The sequence below is a fragment of the Balearica regulorum genome, chromosome 28 (genome assembly GCF_011004875.1).
Source record: "Balearica regulorum gibbericeps isolate bBalReg1 chromosome 28, bBalReg1.pri, whole genome shotgun sequence".
Classification (NCBI taxonomy): Eukaryota; Metazoa; Chordata; class Aves; order Gruiformes; family Gruidae; genus Balearica; species Balearica regulorum.
In genome coordinates, this window is record NC_046211.1 from 3,447,985 (window position 1) to 3,466,262 (window position 18,278).

Consider the following 18,278-nt stretch of genomic DNA (forward strand, 5'->3'; position numbering starts at 1 on the left):
TGTGTCTGGGGACGCGGCCAGCGCCGGTTCCTGTCCCCGTTCCTGCGCGGCCCGGGCCCCCGTTTGCCTCCCCGCGGGGCTGTCCCCTCCCGGCCCTCCAGCAGCCCCGGGCTCCCGCGGGCCGTCCCCTCCCCTGCCGGGGTGGGTGCTGCCGGGGGTCCCAGCCCCGTAGTGGCGCCTCTTCCCCGCCGTGCCCCGATCGGGGCCGGTGCTGCAGCGCGGCCAGCGGCACGTTCGCACCCGGCCGAGGCGGGGGCCTGCGGCGGGCAGCGTGTCCCGGGTCCCCGCTGCCTGCGGGGCTGGGAGCGGGCAGGCGAGGCAGCCGGGGGGCGGCAGGAGCCCCCCCGCGCCCGGCGATGGTGGTTCCGCGCTGCTGGGGGCGCCAGACCCCGGGGGAGGGGGGAAGGGGAGGGCGCTGCGCGGGGCGGGGCCGGCTGTATGAGTGGTCCTGCCTCACTTCCCATTGGTCGCCGGCCGCTCCAGCTGGGGCGGCCCTGCCCCCTGTCATTCTCACCGCCTCCCGCGGGCGCTGGTTGGTCGGGTATGATGTCATCGCGGCCACCTCCCTATGCCCATTGGGCGGCCGCCTGTCCGTCAGGCAGCTGAGGCGCTAGGGGGCGGTGGCGGCCATTTTGGAGCAGAGCGCAGGGCCAGACTGAGCGGAAGGAGCGCGGGGCGCGGAGAGTGCGGAGGCCCCCTCCGCCATGGCAGCGCCTCTCGGTACCGGCGCCCCCGCGGAGGAGAATGGGCAGGAGAAACAGGTGGGGAACCCTGGGGCGGGCTCGGCCGGCTCCCATTGGCTCGGCCTCACGTCGCTCTTTACAGCCCTGTGCGTGGATTGGTTGCTTTTGTTTTCCTGCTGATGAATGCTGGTCTCTCATTGACTCTGGGGCTGGTGGGGGTTGGACTTCCGGCAGGGCTGGTGGCAATAGCTCGGTCTCGATGGCGGCGTGGGGGGTGCGTGGGGGCTTGTGGGATACTGGGGGTGGGGGGGTCCCGGGGGCAGCTGTGCCAGCTGTGGCGCGCGGGGGGTGTTGGGGGGTCCCGGGGGCAGCGGTGCCAGCTGTGGCGCGCGGGGGGTGCGCCCCGCTGCCGAGGGTCCGGGCCCGGCTGCGGGGTTCGGGAGGAGCCGGCTGCCCCGTCAGCGGCTGGGTGAGGCCGTTTCGAGGCGGGGGCGCGCCAGGGTGCCGGAACACCCCCCCGCCCCCCCGGTCCCCCCTTGGATCGCGGCGCGGGCTGAGTGGACGAGCCCTGGCTGCGGGTTGTTGGCTGCCCCGGTGGGGCAGAACTGCCTGCAGGCTTCGGGGAGGCCGGGCTGGCGTCACACCGCGGGGCTGGGCGATGCTTCCAGGCGGCTCCACCGGCTGCTGCGTCCCCGGGCGTGAGACGGCCCTCTCGGGCGGTCGGACCCGCTCTGGGGTGCAGGCAGAGCTGCTGCCGGCCACCTGCAGCTGCCCCCCCTGCAGCCAGCGTGGCCTCGCCCGGACGTTGCAGCGGGAGAAGCTTTTTCCACTTCCCCGGCGGTAGAGTAGCTCGGGGGTGGGTGTAAGAAGGAGGCAGATGCGATGCTTTTTGGGCGTCGAGAGAAGGAGGCGGGTGCTCTCCCGTGGTGGAGGGACGCGGTGGGACGCACGGCCGTGGGTGGCCCCGGGAGCTGCTGGCAGGATGCCGGCATGGTGTTGGCTCTGCCAGGTGCCACAGAAGAAGCGCCCACGAGGTGGGTGAGCAGCAGGGTGCTGCGCCACGCTCCAGACAGCGCAGGAGAGATGAGGTGACCAGAGCGAGCGGCGTTTTCAGCTGGGCAGGGGGGAGGGAGACTTGGAGATGAAGAACTGATGAGAGCGGGCTGAGAGATGATGGAAGGGCCACACGGATAGAAGCTTTGGCTGCTGCTACCAGAACACCCCCCCGATCTATCTGATGTTGGGGCTCGTGGGGTGCCTGGCTCTGTGGCAGGGCTGAGTGGCATGCACTGGCCATGGCTCTTATTCCTGGAGCTGTCATGGAGACGGGTAAGAAGAGACGGGTTCCTTTAGGCTGTGTGTGGGCGAAGCCCTGCAACACACAGAAGCTGAACGTTGTGACGAGACTCTCAGCACCTTCCCTTGCCTTCGCTCCCTGCTTTGATCCCCCAGAGACCCCCACAGATGGGGGTGTGAGGAGGAGCCTGCGCAGTTGGGGCTCCAAGCGGGATGCGCCAAACCTGTGCATCACACTGCTGCTCCCAGCTCCAGTTGTCCCAGTTGTGACTATCAGGAGCTGCCATTAACTCTGGTTTGCTTTGTCTTTTTGAGACACAGCGAGGAGCTGTTTCATGGCGGCCTTTGCGTGTGTGCTCTCGCAGCCTCTGCGAGGAGCTGGCCCCCAGGGCCACAGCCACACTGCAAAGAGCTGCTCCCCCGGGTCAGCACCAGTGGAGGATCATGTTGGAAACCTCTTGCAGTGCCAGCAATGCTTTCCAGCCTGGGGGTGCATGGGCTCCAGGTCCACTCTTGGCCACATGCGAAAGGAAGTCCCAGCAGTCGAACACACAGGAGCACGTTCCCCTTAATGCCACCAGGCCGAGCTTCAGTGCCTCATCTTTGGAGAGCCCAGGACTCCCATCCCACCTACCTCCACCCTGTGTGATTGCCAGCTGTATCCTCTCAGCTTGCTGTCCCATCTGATGCTGAGGGCTTTCCTGCCTCACAGATGGGGTGGAGGCTCGTGGTGGTGGTGGTCTGTCATGCTTACTGCATGGACCCAGTCATCTCTGGTGGGCTGGGAGCAGTTCAGGGCCGTGGCACTGGGAAGAGATGCACACAGCATCCATCGGTCCAGCCTGGCTGGCAGGAGCAGAGCTGCCAAGTCTGTCAGCATTGTCCCTGCTGGAAAGGGAACAGCGATGAAAAACGCCCCTTGCCAACATCCTGTGAAACAGTGTCTTGTACTCACGCAGTGGTTTGGCCCCAGGTGGCTGCTGGTGGAGGTGGCCAACAGTGACGTGCTCCCATTGGAGCTGGGCCAGCAGCCAGCCAGACCTCGGCCTTGCTGTGGGTGGGGCTCTCTAGGCCCTGCTGGGACCCTTCCCCCTTCCCACCCCAAACCGAAACTCCTGTCCCCAGGCCTGCAGCCCTTCCTTTGGGGGGCAATGCACCTCCCTGGAGAGAGAGGTTGGCGGTTGGGGAGCAGATCTCACGCCCTGCACTGGGAACCCCCCTTTGGGTGTTGTTGCTCAGCTGATGTTTCTTCAGTAGCTGGGTTGGGGGGTGTCTCAAAGCTCTTGCAGAGGGGCCAGGTGACAACCAAGGCCTGGCATGTCCTGCTGCAATCAGCCCCAGGGATCCCAGGCTTTGAGTGGGCTGGGAGGCTTCCCGTAACATCTGAAACTCCCGTGGCTGTGAAATAGGTGCTAAAATGCTGCTTTGCTGCCTGTGCGGTTGTCATTCCTGATAAATTGGTTTTGGAGCAGAAGGGTTTCTTCTATCTCAACTACTGCAATGGGGTACAGCAAGGCTGAACCCTCCCAGCTCTGCAGTGCACTGCCACAGCTCGTCTTGCTGACCAGCTCTGGGCTGGTTTGTCGATGCTGGTCTGACCTGTTGCTGGTCAGGGGAAGATGCTTCTCCAGCAGCAGTTTGCGGAGATGTTTTAAGCCCAGTTTGCAAAGCCAAATATCAGCACAAGCGCCTGCAGAGGCTCGCATCTGGGAAGGAGGCAGGGAGAGGGGTCTCTGCCTGTTTCCACATGTACTGAAGGTGAAAGCTGTTTCTGGTTGGGAAGGTATTTATAATATTCTCAGAGTGCGTCTGGGTTTTCCAGAGGACCACAACTTGCTCAGCAAGCCAGGTGCCAGGGTTTGGACGTGCTGCTGAATATTGTGTTATGGCATTGCAGGTGTGTGTTTTTCTGTGGGGCTGAAGGGCTTTCCACCCCCCTCTGTTTTTCAGGACATGCAAGAGAAGGAAACTGTCACCCCTGAGAGAGCAGAAGAGGCAAAACTGAAGGCCAAATACCCCAACCTAGGCCAGAAGCCTGGAGGCTCTGACTTCCTCATGAAGAGACTGCAGAAAGGGGTATCTATTTCTTAGCCATGGCTCATCTGCATCCTCTCCTCCCTCAGTGGCACGGGCAGCCAAGCTCCAACCAGGCCAGAGGAATCACACCAAAATTCCCTCAGCCAAAAAGTCTGTTGAACCCATGGGCCAGGCTCCTTTCAGTGCCTGCGCTGGATGTGGCGCCTGGCAGGCGCAAGCCTGAAGCAGCGAGGGCTGCTGTGGTCAAGCAAGAAGGGCTTGTGCCTGCTCAGAACCCAAAAGCTGCCATCTATTGGGTAGTTTTGTTCTGCACGTCTCCCCCAGTGGTGGATCCCACCCTGTCCTCCATACCCTGTCCTGAAACCTAGGGTCTAGAGGCAAAACAAGTGCATAAAATCCTCCCCCCCTGCCTGCTGCTGTGCTCCCTTGGGTTCAATGGGCCAGAGATGCTGCAGGCCAGAGTTTTTTTCTCTCTGGTCTGCACTTGCCTGGGTTCTGGGCTGGTACAAAGGGCACGGAGAACGCCAGTGAGTCAGCTGGCTGCATCTCCGTTGCTGGCTCCAGGGAAAAAGCCAACCCTCTGACTGTGCTCCCTGGAAATGCAATTAAATCCCTCTCTGAGAGCCATCTGTAGCCTGTTTGGGTTGTCACTGCTGGCTTTCCTCCTTGTGGAGGCTGTGCAGAAAACCTAAATCCGTCCTGAGCTGCTGGCAGCTGCTGGCTGCGTGCCTTCCCCAGCTCTGAACGCATGGTGTCTCTGTGTCACGCTGCATGGGGTTTGGCTCTGTCCTGCCGCTTCCCTTTCAGCTTGTACTGACAGCTGTTCCCTCTGCCTGAGCAGCTATGTGTGTGCTCGCTCTCACTGTTCATGTGATCACTGGGACTGTTGTTTTAGGTGCCAGCTCCTAAAGCAAGCACAGACAGGAGGGCTGTTTAATGGCTTGGTGCTTCAGTGGGGAAGGGCTTTTTGTCAGGACTGGGCTCATTGGGGCCTGACGGTGCATTGGGGCAGAACTGGGCTCTTCAGAGCTCCTTGTGCCTGGCAAAGCTGTGTCTGTAGCACCAGCACAAGCTCTGCTTTGGTGCTCAGCCTTTCCTATGCTGCTGTGGGGAGTAAAGCAGCACCATGAAGGAGCACAGAGTCCCATGGTGATTAGTGCAGTAAGGGAGCGAAATGCCCTTTGAACCCCAGGTCGGTGGTGCTGTGCAGCAGGGAGGTGTCCTCTGGCCATGTCTTTACAGGCATTTCCCTGTGTTGTTTTGGCTGTTGGGAGCCTGGATGGTCCAGTGAAGGCCTTGGCACCAGCCAGGCTGTGCTCCCTGGGGAGAAACTCCTGCCTCTGTCACACTGGCTCATCTGTTCACCAAAGCAGAATAAACTGTATCGGCAAATGTCCCGTCTCTGCCACTGTGGCTGAGCCCCCGCCTGAAGGTGTCTGCTGATATGGCTGTGTGTGCGTTTGGCTCTCTGGGGGGTCTCTGGGCTGGGATTGAATCCCTGTCATGCTGAGTGTGGTACAAGTGCAGAGCAGGACAAACCTGGCCTTTACCCAGCAAGTGCCACACCAAGCAGCAAAAGTTCACAGGCTATAAATGCCTAAAGGTGGGTCAAAGGGAGAAAACGCACCTGGTGTCTTGAGTCAGGCAGCTGCCATGGGGCAAAGCTGCTTCCAGCTTGGGCAGGCCTGAGTCACTCTGGGGTTTGTGGGTGAGTGCTAAAGGCCTTTTAAATTGTGCCAGGCTCCCTTGTTTGGATTTTCCCCTTGCGTGATGTTTTTATGACCTGGTTTTGAGGAACCCCAGCAGCTCCTTAAAGGATCATATTTGGGGCCAGGTGTCTGTATCTGTGATGTCCCCATGCTCCTGCAAATCAAAGTAACCCAAACTCCTCTCCCTCTTCTAGCAAAAATACTTTGATTCTGGTGACTACAACATGGCCAAGGCAAAGATGAAGAACAAGCAGCTGCCAAGTGCGGGGCCAGACAAGAACCTGGTGACAGGAGACCACATCCCCACACCGCAGGACCTCCCACAGAGAAAATCCTCGCTTGTAACCAGCAAGCTGGCAGGGTAGCCTGCGCTCACAGCCTGGGGTTTTTCCTATTTTCTTTTTTTCTTTTGGCTAAATGGATTGAACTTCACTGTACCATAGGGATGGGAGCACCAGAATCCACATAGTTATTTGAGTATTTACAGCAAACACACACCAAAACCGAGAAGGCAAGCAAGAGGTGTCAGTAGCCCCAGATGCACAGGCAGATTTGATTGGGCTGTTCCTTTTAGTGAGTCGGTTTGCTGCCTTAATTTTCATGCTGTTTGAAACCATCCTCGCTTGCAGAGCCACTGAAGTGCTGCCTCCTTGCTGGGAGAGTCGAGCAGCCCTGGGAGAAGCAGGGAAGTGCTCAGAGGAGTTGCTAACTGGGTAGGAGGGGAGAGCTCAGAGCTGTGGCGTGTGAATGTTTTTCAGGCATTGGGTGTATGCGAAGAACCGGCTGGGCCAAAGGTGTGATGCATGATCTGGAAGTTTAGTTAGGGGGGGTGTGTGTGTGTGTTAGAGCTTCTAAATGAAAAAATTAGCTGATATGCAAAAAATTACGTGGCTGTGTTGCTGGGCTGAGCTGCCTGGCATCTGTCCCCTGCTTGCACAAAGCAGCTCACAGGAGTGAACAACGTGCCTGTCGGCTGTGGGAGAGTGGCTGGGCAGCATTTGAAACGGTCCTCGTGGCTTGGAGCTGCAATGAGGCGCTTGTTTCGGGAGTAGAGTCCCACCACAGCTACATCCAAGTGTGGCTGTGACGGAGGGGCACATGGCATGAGGCTCGCAGCTGCCCCGGAGGGCTTGGGGGCAGTTTCTTTCTCCTTGGTCAGTTCTGGCCAGCGAGGCTGTCTGCTTTGGCAAAGGTGAGAGACAGCTCCTCTCCCAGCTGCTGGGTAGGCAGCAAAAGGTGGTGAGCTGAATCCCACCAGCAGCAGGGCGCTTGGGGCACAGGGGAGTGCGGCCCAGCAGGCAGGCAGAGCCCTGTCTGGCTGTGTGCAGCCCCTGCCTGATCTCAGATGTCGGCCATGACAAAGCGCGGGCCGGTAGCGGCCGGTGAGACCGATGTGAGCTGTTGGAGCTGATCTCTGGATGGAGAGAGGCAGGACTGGGAATAACCACCCTGGAAGGGAAAAAAGTACTGAAGACAGAGAGCACAGGGATTATGAAGAGAGGAGCATAGAGGCAAACCTGTATTGACAGTGTCAGGCTTGGATTTCTTTCTGGTTTTTTTGCCTTTTCTTTGTTCCAGGCCTGAAAAACAAGTTGGTGTGATGGCTGCAGCCTGCAAAACAACATGCACGCTCGGTGCATGTACTGTCTGCTCCTTGTGCAGCGGAGACGAAGCAGCCTCCCATCCTGTGCAGTGGAAGGTCTTGACACGCCTGTGCCAGGGCAGTGCTAAACCTGCCTGGTTTAGGCCTGGTTTTGAAGGGATGTGGGCAAAAGGAAGTTGAGTGGTTTTTCTTTTGTTTTGTTTTGGGGTTTTTTGGTTTTTTTTTTTTCTTTTAGGGATTCCCATCAGGTCAGGAGAAACCGAGTCAGGGAGGCAATGGGTGATGCTCTGCATGGGCACCACTTTCATTACATGTGTTTTTGGCTGGCTGACTCAGGCTTTCCTGAGAACCTGTTTCACTCGTAGTGCTTTCCTGCTGCCGGCTGGAGCAAGGAGCGCGGTGGTGCTTCCCGGGAGAGTGTTTGCCAAGGGTGTGCTCGAATGCTTGCCTCTGCCTTTGGGTGGCTTGGAGCAAGCCAGCCGCAGCCCCAGTTGTCAGGGCACCATGAGCAAAGGGCTCCATTGCCCCATGGCCACAGCGGACAGTTTTCTCTTTGTGGAGTGGGCAAGGAGCGTAGCAGGTTTGGGGGCTGCCCACTTGTAACCATGGGTCCGTGCTTCAGTCTCTGTTGCCTTTCCAGACTCTGTGTGAGCTGGCCGGGGTGGCGCTTGCAGTGGCTGTGCAACCTCCTTGGATGTTCTGCTGTCTGTCCCAGCCATGTTGTAAATAGATATGAATCATATATATAAAAATATATATAATTTTTTACATGTTCATCTCTCTTCTACAGTGCTATGCTTGCTTTTTTTTTTTTTTTTTTTTTTTTTTAACAAAGAGGAAATACAGAAGAATGCAAAGGGGCGTTGCAGCTTGGGGGCTGTCCCTGTGCTGAGGGGGGGCAGAGAGAGGGGACAGCTCTTGAACTATATCTTTCTCCAGTTTTCTGGAAATGCCAGGGGTGCTTGCTCAGAGGGGGAAGCGATTATGACGACACAGGATGAGAACTAGCAAGAGCAATTCCATACAAGGGTAGGAGCCATGGAATGGGGTTATTTCCATTCCGCCCCCAGAGTCAGGGAGGCAGCGAGGGGGTGAGGATGCTGTCTGCCCCACTGTCCACCTCTTATGGGAGGGGGTGCAGTGGGAACCGCCCTGGATCTTGGAGGCATTCACGTCCTCTGTGCCTTATTGAATATTACCACAAGGATGAGGCTGGTAGCGGTGGGCGGCTTGATGTCCCCAGGACTGTTGGGGTGAGCCAGCAGGAGGAAGGACATGTTCAGCACCAACTATCGGTGTGCCTGAGGGACTTGTGCAGTTTGAGCAAAGCCATCAAAGTGCAGCTGTAGGGTTGGATGGGGCACAGAGGGAGGGCTTGAGCCCACGCGGGGTTTTGTTGCGGCGGGGAAGGCAGGTGTGGCCATGCTCCTGCACCCCAGGGATGAGCACTGCGTGGGAGAGGGCGTGTGGAGAGACTGTGACAGGCCTCAGCAAAATTGCTCCAGTCCATATCCTTTGTTCCTCCTCCTCCTTCAGGGTTTCAGCTACCGCTATGCAACATGTCCCCCTCTCCAGATATGTGAGCAGTGTGGTACACCCTCTGCTGTGGGCTGTGTGGGGGCTATGGGGTGTGTGCGGGGCTGTCCCCCAGCAGTGGAGCCATGGGCTGTATGTGGGGTTCATCCCCATCTATAAGCTGTAGGGAGAGCTGACCCCCAGCAATGGGGTTGCTGGGTTTGCGTGGGGCTGTCTCCCAGCAACAGGTCTATGGGCTGTGCAGAACCCCTGGCAGTGGGGCTCTGGGGTGTTCATAGGGCTGTCCCCTGGTGATGGGGCCTGTGGGATGTGTGTGGGGCTATCCCCAGCAATGGGGCCTGTGGGCTGTATTGGATGTGCGTGGGCTGGGGGGGGACGACGACGACGTGGGGTCCATCCCGTTCTGCAGCCACAGGGGCTGAGCGGGGCCAGCAGCCACCTTGGCTGAGAGACTTCAGCGGGGGAGCACAGGGAGGAGGTGGTTTTTATCCTGCCTTCAAAACAAACCCCTACTCCCCTCCATGCTGTGGGGCAGGCGCTCCTGGTGCCCTCCCCAGGGGTCAGGGCTGCCCTATAATGACATCCTCTCACGCTACCCCACTGGGCCTCCCTTTGTCCCCGCTGGCAGCCATCCTGGAGGCTTTGACTCTGGGGTTTTCAGCCTTGACGTCACACCTTTCCTTTCTAGAGTTTTACAGCCCAATTGATGGTGTCACCGGGGTGGGCCGCTGTTCAAACAAACCCACTGACCCTCCCTGGGCTGCCTGAAGCCTCTGCGCTGCGTCTCCCCTGCCCTCCCAACGCCATTTCGCAGCCTCTCAAGCCCACCCTGCAGAGGGGGCCAGGGCCGGGTGGTTGCGCAGGGACGCGCTGTTCCAGCCTGGTGCCAAGTATGTGCCGGTGTTTGTTTGCGCTTTAAAGCTTGGCACTGCTGAGGAAATATGTGCTGGGCGCTGCCCCAAGCTGCTGGAGCAAGCTGAGCACGCCTGTGTTATTGCTCCTACTGCCAAGAATTCGCTTCCTGACAAGGACGCGTTCCTTGGGGCCATGGGAAGGATTTTGAGGGGGCTGGGTTTCATCTTGCTGGACCCCAGTGCACTTGGTCGTGCTCTCACCCTGGTTCGTGGGGGTGGCAGCTGGGGAAGGAGCTGGTGAAGGGGTGCCTTGGGTGGATGTCCATTCCTGTTTCTTGCAAGATCTGGAGCAAGAGGACTTTGGGGCACTGAGGACGGGGCTGTGCCCTTCTTCGCTGTACCCGACGGTGCACAGTGATACTCAGGATGGTAACAGAGGCTTGGGTTTGCTGTGGTTTCTGTCCCCGAAAATGCTGACCAGAGAGGGCCTTCTTCACAGCGTCAGCTCCCCGTGTCCTCGCTGCCTCCCTGGAGCAGAAAGACCCATTTGAGAAACTGTGGTGGCGTCCTCTCCCCACATCGGGTGTTTTATCCCCACATCTGGGGTTCTCCCCAAATCCCAAGGCATCAGGATTGCCTGCCCTTGAGGCCCTGCTGTTGGGGTGGGTGGGAGTTTCCCAGGTCTTTCACAGGGCTGTTTGGGGTTCAGCAGTAAGCCCACCTTCCTGCACCAAGAGGGGAATCCAGACACCACTCCTCCCCAGTGCAGCGCCTAGCCCAGCATCTCGCTCTCCTCGCATCTCAGTTCAGTGATGCTGCGGTGCCTTGGCTGGGTGACTTGGGGCTGACGTCACCTTCCCAGGTGGGGACCGGGGCTCTGCTGCTGTGGGGTATTTTGGTGGCCTTTGGACGAAGCAGCCCTGGCATGCATCCCTGGCACTGATGGCCTGGCCACCTGCATGCCGTCGTGGCCTGCAGGGAAACTCTTTCCTGCCTCAGAGGGGATAACCAGGGGGTGTGATTTCTGGGGGGCCCAAACCCTAGTTTTCACTGTCTTGGGTCTGGTTAGGCAGAATAAGACCCTGCGGCCAGAGCAGGTTGATCTGCACTGTTGCTTGGCTCTGCAGGCGGATGGCAGCTGCCTTTGCCCCGGCACCTCTCTCTCCATCCCACGCTTTCCCAGAGGCAGGACGGAGTAGACCGCAGTCCCCGGGACACAACCCTGGCACAGCGTACTGCAAAGGGGTGCTTGGGAGACCTCCTTTCATTTCTCATCATTCCAAGCCAAAGCCATGGCGTTTGCCTCGCTGGGGAGCGTCTGATCTACCTGCATTGGTACAGATACCCGTGGCTTGTTCCCCAAACATCCTTTGCCCAAACCAGGGCAGATTGGTCTGGCCTCCTGGGGCACCCACCAGGCCCTTTCACAAAACACCCCTGGCCAGATCCTGCCTGCAGCCCCGAGGACACAGGGCACTGCCAGATTTGCAATGCCACAGCCCTCATGGAGCCAGTGGATGCAAGGCGGCTTCGAGTAACGGGAGAGATGCAAGGCAACCCACTGATGACTGGAAGAGAGGGGGCAGTTCCCCAGGAACATCCAGCTGAGCCAGCCAAAGTCTGAGAGGGCTTTAAGCAGACAGATCCAGGTAAAATGCCGAGTGGGTGGGAAGCAACATAGAGTCACAGAATAGTTTGGGTTGGAAGGGACCTTTAAAGGTATCATCTAGCCCACCCTCCCTGCCGCGGGCAGGGACATCTTCAACTAGACCAGGTTGCGCAGAGCCCCATCCAACCTGACCTTCAATGTTCCCAGGGATGGGGCATCTACGACCTCCAGTGTAAAGCATATATAGCTAGTCTAAATCTCCCCTCTTTTAGTTTAAAACCATTCTTCCTTGTCCTGCCACTCCATGGCCTTGTCAACAGTCCCTCTCAAGCTTTCCTGTAGTGCCTTTAGGTACCGTAAGGCTGCTCTAACAACCCCAACTCTCTCCACCCATCATCTTAGCAGAGGTGCTCCAGCCTCTTATGATCTTCATGGCCTCCTCTCCTTCACTCCAACAGCTCCATGCCCTTCTTGTACTGGGGACCCCAGGGCTGGATGCAGTACTCCAGGTGGGGTCTCACCAGAGCACATCACGCTCCCCACTTCCCAGCAGTCCTTTCAGTGTACACCAGCAAGGGCATCCTGGCTCCCTGTGTGCACCAGGGCTTCGGTCCTGCTGGCCTCATGCTTGCAGCCCTTCTGGGGGATGCTTTGCATTGCAAAAACCAGAAAGAAAACGGGCTGAGGCAAGCGAGGGACCTGTGGCCCCTTGGAAAATGGTGCAGGTTGTGAGGACTATGAGCCGTCCTGGGGGGTGCACGGTGGGGCCCAGCTTTGCCAGGGGGACTTGGGGCACTGCAGCACCCCGTGGTGCTGGGGGAGGCAGGAGGGGTACCGGCACGGAGGTACCCTACACTGCTGAGGGGCTGTTGCGGAGGACCGAGAAGGGGCACGGCAGCACCGGCGGTGTGGGCGGAGTACCCGGTGTGGGGCCTGGTAGGGCCTGGGGCGGGGGGAAGGGCGTCGGTGCCGCGGTGCCGCAGCAAGGCCCAGACGAGGCCCGGGGACACACACACGACACCTCTCCACGGAGGCGGCGACTCTTTCACCCTTTTTCACCCCAAAAAGCCACGGTGAGGATTGGCCCCCGCCCCAATAGCGCCGGAAGCAGGGCCGGAAGCGGAACCGGCGCGGCCCCGCCTCGCCCCGCCCTCGCGTCACCGCCATATAAGCGGCAGCGACGCTCACCCCTGTGCAGCTTGTCGCCGGGTCGTGCTAGCCGCCATGTTTGCCCTGAAGCGGAACGCCGTTATCGGCTTCAACCTGTACTGCAGCGGCGATCCGGCCCTGGTGCCCGCCTCGCCAGGGGGGAGCCCGGCGCCGCCGCCACCTGCCGCAGCCCCCGGTGCGGCGGCGGCCGCCGCCGCTGAGGTAACCCAGGCCCTGATTGGCTCCGCGGGGGTCTGGGCCGCCGCCGGTCGCCCTGAGGCCCCCCGCGCGCTGATTGGCCCGGCTGTGGCCCCCCGCGCGCTGATTGGCTGTGGCGCGGCCCCCCGTGCGACGCTGCCCCCCACGGCGCGACCGGGCGCGCTGTGGAGCCCCGAGGAGGAGCTGGACGGCTGCGAGCCCGAGGCCGAGCGTGGCCCGGTGGGGGACTCGCTGCCCGGCACGCCGCCCGGGCCGCCGGAGCTGCCCGATGGCCTGCGGCAGGACTCGCTGGAGCTCATCAGCCGCTACCTGCGGGAGGCGGTGGGCGAGGCCGAGCCCGGAGTGAAGAAGCTATTCCCGGGGCTGCTGGGCGGGCCTGGCCGGCCCGGCGGATCGGGCGATGCTGTGATGGAGAAGGCGCTGGAGACTCTACGGAGGGTCGGTGGTGGCGTCATGCAGAAACACGAACTCGCCTTCCAGGGTGGGTGGCGGCCGGCTCCTCCCCGGCGGATGCGAGGAACGGGCGGTGTGTGGGGTGGGGGCGCCTCAGGCCCTGCTGCGGGCGTGAGGCCACGGGGGGTGCCTGGGACCCACTTCCCCTCCTTTGGAGGCGAGTTACAGGCACCGGTCCTGTCCCTTCCCAGTATGGGGTCCTGGGAGGTTTTGGGGGCTTGGCTCTTGAAGAAGGTGGGCACAGGGATGTGTGTCCCCGGGAGCTCCTGCCCCTGTGTCCGCTCCCTCTGCGATGTGTGTGGGCCCTCATGGTGGGTGGGCTGCAGGCTGCTGCATGGCAGGGACTGGGAGAGGCCTGGGAGAGGCCTGGGCTGGAGCCAGGCCTCTGTGCTGCTGCCATCCCCCCCCAGCAGTGGTGGGAGGGGTGCCTGAGCTCTCGACCTGGTCATTTACTGGATGGGATAGGGCCGGTGCTCGTTTCAAGAGAGTTAAAACGGCTGAGAAGTGATTAAAAATGAAACTGAACTTTGTTCGATTGGGAGGTGGAAAAACCGCTGGTAACGTGTACAGAGGAGATAATCTAGTTACAGATTAGCTCTAGTTCCTCCTCGTATCCTGCTTTGCTCAGCATGACTATATGCAAACAATCCCAAGCGTTCAGAGATTAGTTAGCTCAGGAGTTTAAACTCCTTGCACCCCTAGGTTGGGTGGAGTGGGGTTTCGGGGGGGGGGGAATTCTCCCAGACAATGTGCTCAGGTTATAGTTATTTTAATGTATTTCACCCACTTCTCATGAGTCCTGGAATAGCCATAGAGACTTGCACTCCACTGCCTGGGCTTGGATGAGTAGGTGCTTTTGCTGCAGAGTGTCCTGGGAATGGAGTGGAAGTGAGAACTGACCATTTTGACCTGGTTTCCTATAACTCAGGAACGAGCTGGTTTGGGGCTAGCCTGAGCTGTGGGGGTGGTGGGGCTCATGCTGGGACTGCTTTTAGCATGCCACACCATGTCTGATTCCAGATCAGGATGGTGCCTGGTACAGAAGGGTAGTGTCTGCATTTCCTCCTGAGATGGTGTGCGGCCTTCCTTCTTGCAGGAGTATGTCCCAGTTCTTTGGTTTTTAACACAAAGGGCTTCAGATTCTTCGTGTCCTTAGCTGTGCTGATGCAAAAGACTCTGGGTTCAGTTACCCTGGCCAAATTCGTGGATGTGCTTATTGAAGGAGCCACGCTTGGGAGGAATGCTCAGACCAACATGAACTGGTGTTGGTATCTGAGGCTTCTGTAGGGACGGTTACCTTCATGTGTGCACAGAAAAGGACCTGGCTGCAGGAAGGCTTCCTGTTAGTCTGAGCAACAAGAAGCAATGCCTTTCAGTTTCGTAAGGGCTTATCTTGTTTGCTTATTCATGAGGGGGCACTGCAGGTCAAACTGGGGAATTCTGTTGTTCCAGTCACTAAAAACACATTAACAAAACAGCAGCACATCTGCTTGGCTGTAGGTGACTGTCCTTCGTTTTGGCTCAAGGGGCAGAGCTTGCACCAGGCTGCAACTGACTTCTGTGCTGTGGTTCTGACATGGTGGGGCTTTAAAGCCCTTGTGAGACAGGGGAGTGTGCTAGGCACAGAGACAGCAGCTGTGCCTGAGGTGGGGAGGGAGAAACTAGAAATGGGTTATGGACTGTTTTTTCCTCTGGCCCAGGCAAGTGTTAGCAGTAGAGCCCTCTGCAGAAGCAGGCAGGTACTTGCTCTCCATCACTGATACTTGGCAGTGACTCTTAGAGCTTTTCGACCTAGTGTGGGGGCTGCATCTTCTCACTGGTGGCCTTGTGGGGTATTCGGTGTTGTGTGCATGCCTGCCTGTAAACCAGCATCTCTTGCAGGAATGCTTCGGAAGCTGGAAATCCAGAAAGAGGAAGATCTGCAGTCGGTGTGTGAAGTGGCTGCCCACATGTTCAGTGATGGAGTAACAAACTGGGGTCGAGTGGTGACACTCATCTCGTTTGGTGCCTTTGTTGCAAAACACCTGAAAAGCATAAACCAGGAGAAGTGCATCAGCTCGCTGGCAGGGATCATCACAGATGCGCTCGTCTCATCTAAGCGCGAGTGGCTAATGAGCCAGGGAGGCTGGGTGAGTCACTGCCTGTCCTGAACACTGCGAGCTTTTTCAGAACAATCCGGTATTTTCCTATTTCTGTGACCTGCTCACTGACAACCATGTGTGTCAGCAAAGCACAGAGATGACTCACTGCTCCAGTTAAAACCACAGTCTGAAACATCTAGCCAGAGTTCTGGTGTTTCAGGAGCTCCTTACAAGCTGCCTGAAGCAGTCTTGACCTAAAAATGTGCCCTCGCCCAGCATGGAGGGGGCAGCATTCCCAAAGCTGAGTCAATCCAGACTGTGCTGAGCTTGCCTGAAGCTGGTCCACAGCTGCTTTGGTGCTGTCTCCTGATTGCCGCCTCTGCAGGGTGGGCTGTGGTTGTAATGAGTCTGGGGGAGTGCATTCAGTGCATGTGCTGGGTGGGCTGTACCCCAGCCCCCTCTGCCAGGGAGAAAGGCTGTCCAAGCCTTCCTGCCAAAGAAGGGTGGCTGGCGGGGAAATGACTTTCCCTTCTTTCTTCTAGGAGGGCTTTGTTGACTTCTTTCGAGTTGAGGACCTAGAAGGCAGCATCAGAAACATACTGATGGCGTTTGCAGGTGTGGCTGGTCTGGGAGCGAGCTTGGCCTACATGATCCGGTGAGCCAGGGTATGGTGCAGAGGGACAAAACTCTGGGTGGACCAGCTCTGGGGCTGGCGAGCTGATCCCTTCCTCCTGTGAGTACTTACGAAGCTGGACTTGAGTGACCCAGGGAGGATATCCAGGCATCCGCTGAGCAATCCTTTCCTAAGAAGGAAGGTGTGATCTGGTCAGATTGTGGGTACCAATGAGGATCTATTGCTTTGGGAACAGAAAGTGGAAGAATTGATATTCTGCTTCCTTCAAGAGGATGATGACAGAAAGCTCAAGTGGACTGCTTCAGTTTTATCCTGGAGGGAACCGATCTGCTTAGCAGCAAGCCAGTGAGCACCAGCAGCTCTTGTCTGGACTGAAGCCTCCTGGGCTTGGCACGGCAGCTGTGTGTGGAGCAGATGTTTCAGGGTTGTGGGTTTCTGGAAATAGCATCTTCTGTTGCTGGTGTCCTGCCTAAACTTGCAGCTTTTCTGTTGGAGCAGAAGCATTGAATGCTGGGTGTTGTGTGAGCCTGGGCCTCCCCCAGGTGTGCTGGCAAGCAGGTTTTCAGCTGTTGCCGGATCTGCATGCATCTGCCCTCTGGAAGCAGTAGAGCCGTTCCAGCAGCGAAGACGTGTGACCCGCTGCCAGAACATGGGGTGCTGGACCCCTGCATGGCCCTTTCCCTCCCAGCCGGGCTTCAGCCGGGTCACTGAGCAGGCAGAGCAGCCTTGGGGTCTGGGCGGTGAGGCGGGGCTTGGGGCGGCAACCCCAGCCAGCTGTGGCCACGTTGGCCTGTCTGGCTGATCTCAGCTACACCGATGCGACTCACCACACACAGGCAGTTTAAAAATAGGGAGTGCATTTGTAAATATGTAAAACCCCACATGGGGTGGGGAGGCTGTAGAGAAGCTGTAAATATCTACAAATCTGTAGAATATGTACATTTTTACAGAGCTAATGATAAAAAAAGGAGGAATTTTGAATGCGGTAGAGCTGCTTATGGGTGCACTGTACTTCATTCCTCATGTGAAGTAGCATTTTTGTGGTGAAGCCTTCTCCTGCCTTGACTCCAAGTGAGCCTCTCTCTGATGTACTTGAGCAATGTTGCCAGGGAGTGTAACGAGCATTGGTGGCCTGGTGGACTCTCATTGTGCCCACAGCTTGCTGGCAACAGTTGATGTTTCTGTTTATTTTAATTGTTTTGGTTATTCTAGCCCTTCTAGTGGGTGGGGAGCTGTGGAAGTTGGTATCAGTCACTTCCTTGTCTTCCTGTCATTTTGGTCTTCAAAGCCATGAGTTGAACGAAGCTGATGTTTGAATGTAAATGTTCTGGAGCAGAATAAAACTTGTCGGCTCAGATCTGCAGCTTGTGCAAGTCCATCGGTGTTGGCCCTGGGCTTGGTCCCTGGTCCCCAGCTGGGCAGTGTTGCTTCTCTGTGGACTTGCAGTGCTTGTCCACCTCGTGCCCTCCAACTGTGGATCGGTTGGTTTTTGGGGAGCTCCACTCTGTGGGACTAGGTACTGCACAGTGAGGAACATGCTCCTACCTGGTGCTTGACCTGCAGCCTGAGTGATGCCCAATGGAAACTCAAGTGGAGAGCTGAAAGATGGTGCTATTGTCAGGCCTGCTTGTTTGCTGAACAAGCACTTAGTTTTGTCAATAAATGTCTCTTGTTCTCAATCCTCTAGTATAAAACTTGCTGTTTCCTGTAATGAGATGCTGATATGCTAAATGCTCCTGCTCTGCTGGTGTGGGCCTGTTTGCACGGATGCTGCCTGTGGGGCACCCCACAGCCTCTTGGTTATTAGAAAGCCTCTGTGGGCTGTGGAAAACTGCTCTGGGTGTCTTGTGTCACCCATCGGGGCTCCCCAGAGCTCCTCTGTGCTGAGGTGCACTTCACTCTGTACGTGGGTGGGGAAAGTCCATGAGGTGCCTTGTGCTCAGTGCCTGCATGCTCTGAAATGGCTTTTCTTGCGGTGCCCCGAGGTGTGCTGTGGCTGTTGGGGTGCCTGTGCTTGGCAGCTGGGGCTTGTCACCCTCTGTGTCAGCGAAGCAGGGGCCCACAGCCCTGAGGAGAGGGGGCTCTTTCTGGAGCCTGGGGCTGAGCTGTGCTCTTCGCTCCTTCCAAGGGAGCAGACACACTCTGTGTGTGGCCTCAGTCATCTAGCTTTAGTCTTGTCCCTCTGCCTGGGCAAAGCAAGCTGGTGTTGCAGTTGCTGAGGAGCCCTCTTTAGGGGACCTTGTTCCCTCAGACAGCTCCCTACCCTGCAGCCTCTGAGTTTCAATTCCTCTGTGCTGGGGATGGAGGAAGTGCCTGGCCTGCCTGGGACTGGAGGCTGCAGCCCGGTTACGTGCAGATCTTGCTTGGGCAGTGGTTTGATGAACAGCTTCCTCCTGCCAGGACCAGCTCTGCTGT

General features: G+C 58.2%; 2 protein-coding genes across 5 annotated transcripts; both read left to right on the top strand.

Annotated features, from left to right (window-relative positions):
• The first annotated feature begins 597 nt into the window (after nt 1-597).
• Nucleotides 598-8,104, top strand: ENSA (endosulfine alpha). 3 transcript variants are annotated; one of them, XM_075737009.1, is made up of 3 exons: nt 598-761; nt 3,930-4,055; nt 5,920-8,104. In XM_075737009.1, exons 1-3 carry the CDS (start codon nt 705-707, stop codon nt 6,088-6,090), a joined length of 354 nt encoding a protein of 117 aa, XP_075593124.1. In that variant the 5' UTR covers nt 598-704; the 3' UTR covers nt 6,091-8,104. The 3 variants fall into 3 exon arrangements, with proteins under 3 accessions (XP_075593124.1, XP_075593126.1, XP_075593125.1); XM_075737011.1 differs by lacking the exon at nt 598-761 and adding an exon at nt 891-957; XM_075737010.1 differs by lacking the exon at nt 598-761 and adding an exon at nt 1,212-2,012.
• A 1,042-nt stretch (nt 8,105-9,146) lies between these two features.
• On the top strand, nt 9,147-17,542 carry MCL1 (MCL1 apoptosis regulator, BCL2 family member). Of its 2 annotated transcripts, none has more exons than XM_075737001.1 (3): nt 9,147-13,176; nt 15,030-15,277; nt 15,772-17,542. In XM_075737001.1, exons 1-3 carry the CDS (start codon nt 12,552-12,554, stop codon nt 15,886-15,888), a joined length of 990 nt encoding a protein of 329 aa, XP_075593116.1. In that variant the 5' UTR covers nt 9,147-12,551; the 3' UTR covers nt 15,889-17,542. The 2 variants fall into 2 exon arrangements, with proteins under 2 accessions (XP_075593116.1, XP_075593115.1); XM_075737000.1 differs by having other exon boundaries at nt 12,296-13,305.
• Nucleotides 17,543-18,278: the final 736 nt, after the last annotated feature.